Source organism: Ascaphus truei, chromosome 8, assembly GCF_040206685.1.
Source record: "Ascaphus truei isolate aAscTru1 chromosome 8, aAscTru1.hap1, whole genome shotgun sequence".
In the NCBI taxonomy this organism is placed as follows: Eukaryota; Metazoa; Chordata; class Amphibia; order Anura; family Ascaphidae; genus Ascaphus; species Ascaphus truei.
Genome location: NC_134490.1, coordinates 30,620,271 through 30,630,850, shown reverse-complemented (window position 1 = coordinate 30,630,850; position 10,580 = coordinate 30,620,271). Strand labels below are relative to the sequence as shown.

At 44.2% G+C, this 10,580-nt stretch overlaps 1 protein-coding gene across 1 annotated transcript; it reads left to right on the top strand.

Moving 5' to 3' along the window:
* The first annotated feature begins 2,642 nt into the window (after positions 1-2,642).
* Positions 2,643-10,580, top strand: NDUFA13 (NADH:ubiquinone oxidoreductase subunit A13). Its single transcript, XM_075611109.1, has 5 exons — positions 2,643-2,797; positions 3,148-3,226; positions 4,226-4,297; positions 5,001-5,070; positions 10,389-10,580. Exons 1-5 carry the CDS (start codon positions 2,704-2,706, stop codon positions 10,506-10,508), a joined length of 435 nt encoding a protein of 144 aa, XP_075467224.1. The 5' UTR covers positions 2,643-2,703; the 3' UTR covers positions 10,509-10,580.

Genomic DNA, 10,580 nt, shown 5'->3' with positions numbered 1-10,580 from the left:
AAGCTGGGCCAGGTAACAATCTGCTCATTTGTGAAGTTGTGTTGTGGGGGTTGTCATGGTTTCCTGGGGAGGGAGGGGGCCACCCCCCAACTACAGCACCCCAGCTACACGTACCCCTCCCTATATGTATGTAATAGGACACCTTATAGCAGAGGTGGTCATCTCCAGGCCTCAGGGGCCCCCAGGGTGAGGTTTTCAAGATATCTCTGCTTCAGCACAGATGACACAATCAGTGGCTCCATCATTCTGGCTGAAGCAGGGACATTCTGAAAAACTGACCTGTTGGTGGCCCTTGAGGACTGGAGCTAGGTGCCCCTGGCTAGGTAGTCAGGAAGGACATGGGCCCAATGTTATCCATCACCGTTGCCAGGGTATTGCATGTCCCAAACAGTGTTACCAGATCATCTTTCCCAAGAACTAATACCAGACCGTACCAAATATGTATCTCTTTGTGATACCTTGAGCTCTCTATTTTATTAATTGTTCTCACTCAATCACACAATCACACAGTGTCACAATTACAATATGGGCATGTATTAACAATATAGCCTAATCCATTGATGCACACACATGTGCCATGTATGACCTATGTGAAACTAGATTATTACAACACACTTATATTGGAGTATGTGTATGGTACGTGTCTATATTTGTATTTATACAGCCCATGTCAAGTAGCCCGTTTAAGTCATATGAGTAGCACCATGGCTAATACTATACAAGATACATAAAGCTTGGCCCCCTGCAGACGCACTTACCAGAACGCTCTCCTACTGTCTCTGTACGTTCTCCCTACCTACCAATTAGATTGTAAACTCTTCGGAGCAGGGACCCCTCTTCCGAAATGTTACTTTTATGTCTGAAGCACTTATTCCCATGATCTGTTATTTATATGATTGTCACATGTATTACTACTGTGAAGCGCTATGTACATTAATGGCACTATATAAATAAAGACATACATACATACATATAGGAGCAACAATTTACACAGCACTTTGCAAAGAGACCATACAACACAGGGGACTTCTTATACAATAAGTGTAACAAACCTAAAACCAGATACTTGGAAAATAGATTCTTGCTCCAGAAAGCTCACTTTCCTCTTTCATCCCAGACACAGAAAACGCTTGCTAACCTTTTGGACAGCGTGTTTATAAAACTGTTGTTCTGTGTCCTGTTAACAGATAAAGAATATCCTTATACACGTTTAACTTTATTTATATAGCCCCATCCATGTACGTAGCAGTTTACAGCAATAATACATCTAACATCATAATAGGAGACCTCATAGGAATAAGCGTTTCAGACCTTACAAACCGTACAAATGAGGGAATGGAGTCCTTCATTCTTTTATTACGTCTGGCTTCAAATGAAGGCTCTTGAATGGTTTTCTGACACATCCATTCACTGATATAGCAGACATGTCATGAGTAACCCTATTGGGGAGTCGTCACGCCAGGGAACCCATGATATAGTAGCCACGTCATGCTGGTTTTCTAAGGCTACGCTTATAGTGACGGTGACGTCAGGCTGCGGTCGCTGGAAAAATCAAATAGAGATGACTTCCAGCGGTCGCGACCAAGCCGTCGCTCCATCGCGTCGCGCTTGCTGTAAGCACACGCGCCGGCGGCAATGCATTTGTTTTGACGCGGCGTCGCTGTCGCCGGCACTGTAAGCGCAGCCTAGGTGTGATCCCATTCAGCGATCCACAGGAACAGTAAACACAATCTGAGGGGAAGACGGGACCCTCCTCTTCCGTCAGCGGCACAGTAGTGATTTGTATCGATCACGTTATCGCTACTTGCCGGCACCCAAAGGGCTGAGATCTAATTCTTTCGGTGACTCGAAGATTTAAGCCATACCTGACCAGTTACACAGCTCCGGTTTTAAATGTAACCTCTCACACATTATTAGAACTATATTGTTATTAGAATAGGATTATAGATAGGGCGATAACACAATTTATTATAATGGGTATCATATATGATTTACGAGTCCTATTACTGTTACAAGTATTGTAATGTCTTAACATTGTGTTTTTTATTTCCATATGTATGCTCATATCAGGAATTGCTGTGTAAGGAGCTCCCTCTGGTGGACACAGAAGGGTACTTAACACCATCTGTTGGACTCCAGCTTTTACACTAATCACCAATCAGTTTATATTATAATCAGAAAAGACAAATATCGTTCTAGTTATTTACCGTCTAAAAGACACTGATTTATTGCACAGGAGCTGGACCTTGGGGGGATTGGAATTAAAGCACTTTATATATACAGTATGCATGATTATGAACAGGCAGAGTTAGTGCTAAAGACGTCCGTCCCCCCGTGTCTTTTATTTCATCCAATCAGAATTGGTAATAGAATATCGTTTCTGATCCTGTCTTATTTCAACTCATTTACCATTTTTTCGGAGAATGTTTCTAAAAAGAAAGAATATCCAAAACCAAGGTTAAAATAGGTTCGTAAATAATTTATATTATTGGCAAACAAAATCGCTCTTTCTGTATAGCAGTAGTTTAATATTAAGTATCTGTTACTTATTTGTATAAGAAAGATGCACAGTTGGGTATTTAAAAAATGTTTATGCCACACTCAAGATGGCAGCGCGGTTTGGCCGGGGCGTGGCTTTCGTGTTGACGTCATTGTGGCTTCCCTGTGGAGGCCCCACCAAGCGAACTGTGGGACTCCACCAAGATGGCAGCCTCCAAGGTGAAGCAGGACATGCCTCCTTCGGGGGGATACGGGCCCATCGATTATAAGAGGAACATGCCCCGCCGCGGGCTGACCGGTGAGTGAGTGACTGGTACCCAGTGAGACTGTCTGACTGCTAACAGAGAGTCTCTGTCCCCAGCTGTGTGACGAACCGCTTGCCACCAGCCAGAGAAAGTGACTGGAACCAACCATATACCCAGTGCTTTACCTAGATAGTAAGACAGCATACACAGCTGGGCTACATGCGTCCATTATGAAAGTAAACATTGTGACATAGTATTCACTGCCCTGAGATTCTTACAGTCTGACTGTAAATACTTCAGAAACACTATTTATAGGCTATAAACACTAGGCTATAAAGCAGAGGTTTCAGCAGACTCCTATGTAACAGGCGTAGGAAGTTCTTCCCTGTGTCTTTCTTTGCAGGTTACAGCATGTTTGCTTTGGGTGCTGGAGTTCTGCTGTTTGGATACTGGAGCATTTCCCGCTGGAACAGAGAGAGAAGGTGACCATCAGTGTATTAATCCCTCTTCTCTGCTCCTGAATCTCTGTTTCACACACCTCTACTGCTCTGTCCCACCTGAAATCTGGATCCCTCTATCTGGCCCCCACCTTTACAATGAAGCATTTCTATAGTGCAGTAACGTAACCTCATAAGCCTCCTCATACACACTTTCCCTCTTCACCTTGCCCCATACAATTTGGTACTTCCATGTACCCGTCTCCCAACTCCTCCATTAGATTGTGAGCTCTTCTGAGCAGTGGCTCCTATTCCCCCAATTTTCACTTCTCTATTTTACACGTAACCTCTTTAGTGTGAGGGGGACCAGCAGTGCACAATATACAGCTCGCCCCTCAAGCACTGAAAGTGTTGGTACAGTACATAAAACTATAGCTAACTTGGAACAGGGAAGAACAATCCATTTAGGGATATCTTCTAGGTCAGCGTCTCCCAACCTTTTTTACACTGTGCCCTGCTAGAAAATATTTGTTCTCCTAGCCTCTAATTAATCACTTATTGCCGCCTCATCAGACTATTAACAAAACTGTGTGACAGATCCCAGGCAAGTATAGTGTATAAAGCTTGTGGGGACACACGGTTAATAAGGCCCCAAACTGCCCCTCAATGTGTGCAGACAGCATGGGTGGAATCGCTGCAGGAGATTCCAAAGTCGCACCCCACAATGTCTTGCTGCTGTGGTGCAAAGCATTGTGGGGAGTGACTTTGGAAGCTCCTGCTCTGACAGCTACACCTCCCACACTACGGTGCAGTTTGGGGTCTTACTAAGTGCGCAGTCCCCAAACGGGCTCAGGAACCCACTATACTGCCTGAAATCTGCCATTACATAGATTTTTGGGGGGAACCCCTTGGAGACTCCTCACAAATCCCTAAGGGTTCCAGAACCACCTGCTGTGAATCTCTGCCCTGTGTTATCTCTGTAAAGATCTATGTACAGAGATGATGCTATAGAGAAATGCTCAGCACTTTGGCTTTGTCTCCCAGACGGATGCAGATTGAAGATTTGGAGACGCGTATTGCCCTTCTCCCCCTCCTACAGGCAGAGGCAGACAGGCGGTAAGTACCTCACCTTCACCCCATTATATTTTATGATCGGGTATTGAAACCGGAAGCATGTTAATTATACGGTCCCCATAGCAAGCAGGGGAGGTGGGAGAATGTTTAAATAACTTCCCAAAGTAATCAGCTTTCTGAGCGATGAAATCCCCCTTAAAGTAACTGTTTCACTTGTGCAAATGAATGTTTTGCTGTTCTCTAGGAACACTGGATTCATACAGGTCCGCTACCTGTGTTTATCTGTTTTCACTAATGATGGCTTAATAATTACTTTGCAAATAAAGAACAGCGCAAAAAGAACAGTTTACCTGAGGCTTTGGATGCTGGCAAAGTTCTATCAGCAGAAAACACTAGATACAGATTGAAAAAATCCCTCCCAACCTTTTTGTTTTTTATGGAAATATTAGATGTGTTAAAAATATGTCTGATTGTATTTCATACAATCAGCTACATTTAACCCATTACGCATCACTTTTCTTAGTTCACTATTTGTCCTAGAAGGGACTGACCTTCTTCAAGGAGCAGTGCAACTTAACTGGTCAAACACCATAGTATGGAAAGAATAGCTCTAGATAGCAGGAAATCCTTGTTTAAGGGCTACAAAAACCTATTCTGAAGGGGAATAGGAGAGAATGCCCCTTTTAACCCCTTCTCAGCCACGGGGGCAATGATCGCACTGACCCGTGTCCTTTTTCCTACACAGAGTATTACGGCTGTTGCGGGAGAACTTGGAGGAAGAGGCTATTATAATGAAAGATGTCCCAGGGTGGAAGGTGAGATGTTTGCTCTGGGCCCCTCTTAGCTCTGGTATAACACAAAGAAACCGTACTCCTGAGATTGGAATTGCTGCCACGGGTGCACACAAGAACCTAGATAAACCATCGGTGGCCAACTCAACTCAGGCAGTGAAGGTGTCTCTTGTATGTATATCGTTATTGGTGTAGCTCTGGCAATGTACAGAGCGCTTCGCAGCAGTAATAGACGCAACAAAATAAGGAGACCTAATGGGCCGTCATTGACTGAGCCACCCGTCCTGAAGCAGGGATATCCTTGACACCTGACCCGTTGGTGACCCTTGAGTGCTGGAGTTGGCCACTGCTGGATAAGCAGTCTGTGTGGCATATCAATAAGAAAGGTTGAGGGCACTCGTGTGGACTTGTGTAAAGATATATTTATTCCTAAAAATGGTCGTGGCCTGGTGGAACGAGATCGAATCTGTGGAACAATACAGTCCGCGCTTTATATTCCTGCGAGTGGATCATGGTGCTACTCTTGTGGCTCATATGCTATGTTTGCCATTGGCCATTGCGGACTTATACCATAAGCGCATTGCTCACGTGGAACGTAACAATACTCTTTGGACCCTGGAGACTTATTTGCAAATACTTTTCTATGATAACCATAGGTATGGGGTTCATATCCCCCACCCCCCACTTTCCTCACTTTGATACATTTCTTTAAGTATTATTGACTTCCTATAATGCCTACATTAAGTTTGTGTGATACTGTCACCTATGTCCCCTGTTTTTCTAATAATCTACAAAAAAAAAAAAATATATAGTATTTTACCCTATATATTTATATATATTTAACCCTTATTGTTTTTGGAATCGTCCCTCTTCAAAAAGCAATATTTAATCATTTGATCTTAATACGAATTATGTTTCCGTTTTCTTCACAAAATCCGTTAGAATGGCTTACTTGGCTGATACTGTTGCCCATTATGATCCTGTTACTTTTCTCTCTCCCTTTTTAGAAGGTCTGCGATAGAATATGAAATAGATATTTTTTTTTTCTGTGTCATCTTATCCCTTGAGGGTTATCCTTTGAGCTTTGCCCAAATAAGGCCGCGATTATAGCGCGTGCGACAGCGCAAACACAATGCAGTAGCTCCATCGGGCCGGCCATAGTGCGCGCTACGAAGAGTAACCACGCGGAAGAATTTGGAGCAGTCAAATCTATTTTTTTTTTTTTTTCGCGCGGCGGCCACGTCACGTGAGCGGTTCAGCCAATGAGGGCGAGCCAGCCTAGTGATGTCATCGCCACGCCTCCCCACCATACAGGCTCTCGTGACATCTTGCGCCCAGTCGCGCGCGCTTGCACTATAAACCCAGCCTAATTACAGTTGGTTTGTAACTATATAATTTTGCCCTCAGAACAGACCACTTGTCTGTGTGTTTGTGGGGAGAGGGGTTCTACTTTTTGCTTTTAACTTTATTGTAAGGAATATGTTTTGGTTAACACTTTATATACTTTATATACACTTTATCCTATCGTTGATTGAGCCACCTGTGCTGAAACAGGGATATCCTTAAAACTTGACCTGTTAGTGGCCCTTGAACTGGAGTTGGCCGCCCTCTGTATACAGCATCGTGCCACGTTGTTACCAGCACTGATTATTTTGTATATTGATTCTACCTTGCTTCTGTGTGAGGGAATGCACCTGTGTTTGTGCTGTTGCTATGCAACGTTGTTGAAGTTGGCACCTGTAGTTTTCATTCAGTGACACATGGCTCGCGCTATGCATTTTGGGTATTTACAAGGTCTCTATATCTCGGCATTTTACTCCTTCACTTTGTCTTGAGAGAGGTCCAGGTTGGGACCGAAATGTCGGCCATTTTGAATAATAAATGCATCTTTGTAGAAGTCCCACATGCGTGCTCTTAACCGTTCCTATTCATGCTCTGCCTGTCGTGCTCGCCTCGTGTACACGCTGCAGTGCGCCTGAGGGTGTGATCACGACCCTTTTATCTGGTGAGGAATGGGAGATCATGTGAATGCGCAGGAAACTGCACAAGTAGATGTATGTCGCTCCCTTTGCAAGACGACGACTTGGGTCCTAATCTGTCCATGGCCTGTCAAGAGGGACCTCTGACCCATTGAGTCTGTCCGTTCAAATGCAGGATGAGACATGGAAAGAAGGGACCTATGAGAATTCAACTCTGTCCCACTGCAAGGGGACAGACAGATGAGGAAGGACCCTTTGACCTGAGTCTGCCAGCTACTGGAGGGTGGCATTTCATTTATTATTATTTTTTTAAGTAGTGACATGTTTTGACACCCAAACGACAAATATGGCAACAGTCACCAATGGAAAGTGGTGTTCTCTCCCGATGACCTTGTTCCTTTTCTATTGACCTCCGGAGCAAACCGTATCAACCGGTTTCCCCAGTAAGACAACTGGTTCATTCACCGGGAACTGGGGGGGGGGGGACACAGATGTCGGGGGGCCACAGGTGAACTCCGAGTGGGGGGGAGGAAATGCCTGGTTTAGACTTAAAGAAAAAAAGGTTGTTTAAAAAAAGTCAATATTGGGAAAAGGAGTCCCTGCCCTGAAGAGCTTACCATCTAAGGGGTATGTAGGGGGAAGTTACAGAGCTAGTTAAAGGATGTTATGGTAAGCGTGTACGCAGGGGGTTATAGAAAAAGCGAGTATATATTACGTTAAAGAGAGGCGTTTTGAGACGGGCCTTGAAGGTGGAATTAGTAGGTGTTTGCTGGGTATTGAGAGGAAGGGTTTTCCAGAGGTGAGGTTTAGGGGGCTTTAACTACAAAAGGGGTTGACAGAAGACATCCTTAAAACGGCAATCGCATTGCTTGTGTTTTTTTTGTTGGCATAGGATTGAAGCAGGGAGTCTCCGGAGCTGAAATTAATGGGGTTCAGCTGAACCCCATTATTTTCAGCTCCGGAGACCCCCTGCTTCCAGAGATACTCCCCTCCATTGGGGTATCTGCAGCCAGGGAACTTATGCCTAACAATGGCAGCGTTTAAATGTCCTGCGGGCCAATAGGAAGCAGTCACGTCATCCATTGTGGCTTCCCATTGGCCCACGTGGCCAGGACATTTAAACTTCAGAGATACCTCCGCTGGTGCTGCCGGTATCTCTGGAAGCAAGGGATCCCCGGAGTGGAAAATAAAGGGGTTCAGCTCCGGAGACCCCCTACTGCAATCCTATAACAACAAAAACAAGACATGCCACCTGGATTTCTGCTTTAAGCAGGACTATAGTGAGAAAATAGGTCTGGGATACAGTATGGGGGGCAGAGTGTATAGACGAGGACAATTTAATAAGTAATAATGGACATAAGAATTCAGGAGAGGGATTTCAGCAAGAGACAGATTTAAAAGAGAGTAAAGTGATTCTAGCGAAAGTGTGTGCCAGATTGATGGGGAGGAAGGCCACACAGAAGGTTCTGGAGGGAAAATCCTCCGGTTTTAGTGACTATAAATGTGAGAAGATTCAAATGTGACATCTAGGCAGTGTCCTTGTGATATTGGGTGTATGACTGCTGCCAACATTTATGAAGAAGAGGAAAATAGGGCCAGGCTTGGGAGCAGGTAAGAGGAGCTATGTTTTTGACATGTAAATTTTGAATCAGTGGAGGGCCACCCAGGATTATCTTTCCGTGAGAAATTCACAGACTTTGAACTGCATGGCAGCTGTAGGGACTTAGGTTAAAAGTACATATTGTGTAGCAGCATAGGGATGATATTTGAACCAAAAATATGTGATGAGGTCATCTAGGGAGAGTGTGGTATGCCCACAGAGAACGTTCAACAATGGAAAGCGAGGCGTTATCAAAAAGACAATGAAAGTACGATGGGAGAGGCAAGACTAATCCAAGATAAAGCTTTGTTACAGAGTATGGAGGATGTGAAGAAGGCGTTCCAAAGTATCAAAAACCACCCGAGAGGTCGCGTAATATAAGCAGGTCTTTGCCAGCATAAAGGGCATTCATTGTTTTTTTGTTAGGGCAGTTTGAATTAAGTGAACAGTGTGGAGGGCCTAGGAGAGCGTAAGAGTTAAGAGAATGGAGCAAGTGCGAGCATACATGGAGTTTGGAGGCAGAAGTCAGGAGGGAAACACACACTATAGCTAGACAGGAAGGGTCCAGGGTGTTTTTGAAAACAGATGTAAACTATCGCATGCTTGAAGGAGGTGGGAAAGGTAACGTCTCCCTCTGGTACATGTGGGTGAGTGTAGGGAGTAGAGTGGAAGCGAGAGGATCAAGAGGGCAAGTGATGGAGGAAAAGGAGAATACGAGTCACTTCTTTCTCTGTAGAAGGCAGGAGGAGAGTTTTAGGAAGGGGTGGTGTACAATATGAGCAGGGTACATAGGGGATGAAAACATGGGGGAGGGTAAGGGAGTGATCAACTGAACCATACTAATTGTGATGAGGAATTTAAATTAAAGAAATACAATCGATAATTATAAATGTAAAGTGGGTGCAACTGTGAACTGAAAAGTGAATCAGTGGAAAAATAAGGAGTACAAAGTGATTGTACCCCAAAGAAAATTCACTTAAATGCACACCACTAATTTAAAATATAACTTTTAATACTATTATATACTTAAAACATATGTTACCGAAAAAGTGTGTAATAAGAAATAAAAATAGATTAAATCAGATAACATATGCACCAGAGTCACCTCTCATATAAACACTCCTATACACAATTGAAAATAGGGTGATAGAGGCTGCAATGGTGCAAACAGCCAGGGTGAGCAAACAAGCCCACCACACCAGTAAATAGCTCAATGGATGAATGAGTTGTGCTAACAGTTGGAATGGAACACTACACTATCCTTGAATAGATGGTAAATACAGGTGAACAATACCAATGTATACAAAGAGCCATTCCCTCACTGTTAGAATATTCTAACATATGAAGCTATAATACTGATAAACTGACTGAGAAACATGGTTTTAAAACAGCCCCATAACGGAGGCTGATGATATCATCAAGTGCCTTAGGGGATGTCATGACGAATGGAATCCACCATAGCCTTGAAAAAGTCAGCAAAGAGGTGAAATGGAGGATGACAAATGGAGGTCTGAGCAGAGAGTCAGAAAGAGAAGAGGCAGCATGGGTTAGGCTTGTGAGTGTTAATTCGTGAACAAAAGTAGCTTTGTTTTGCCTGGGAGAGAGCCGAGTTGAAACAAGACAAGAGGAATTTGTAGTGGAGGAAGTCAGTGAATGTATGAGATTGGTATTCACCGCTGAAAGAAATAGCACAGCTAATTCAACGTTCCCCTTCCCACCTGATGAGGACAGGCCCCCCTCTGACACTGTGGTTTCTCTGCCAGGTTGGGGAGACGGTCTTTCACACAGACCGCTGGGTGACCCCCACCCTGAACGATTTGTACAACCTCCAGCCACAGGAGGTGATGATCAAGAAGAAGTTTGGTTTCCAGTGGTATGTCTGAACCACGACCTGTTCCCGAGACTTGGCGTGCTGTACCTGTGCAACGTGAAAATAAAATCCTCCCCACACCCGA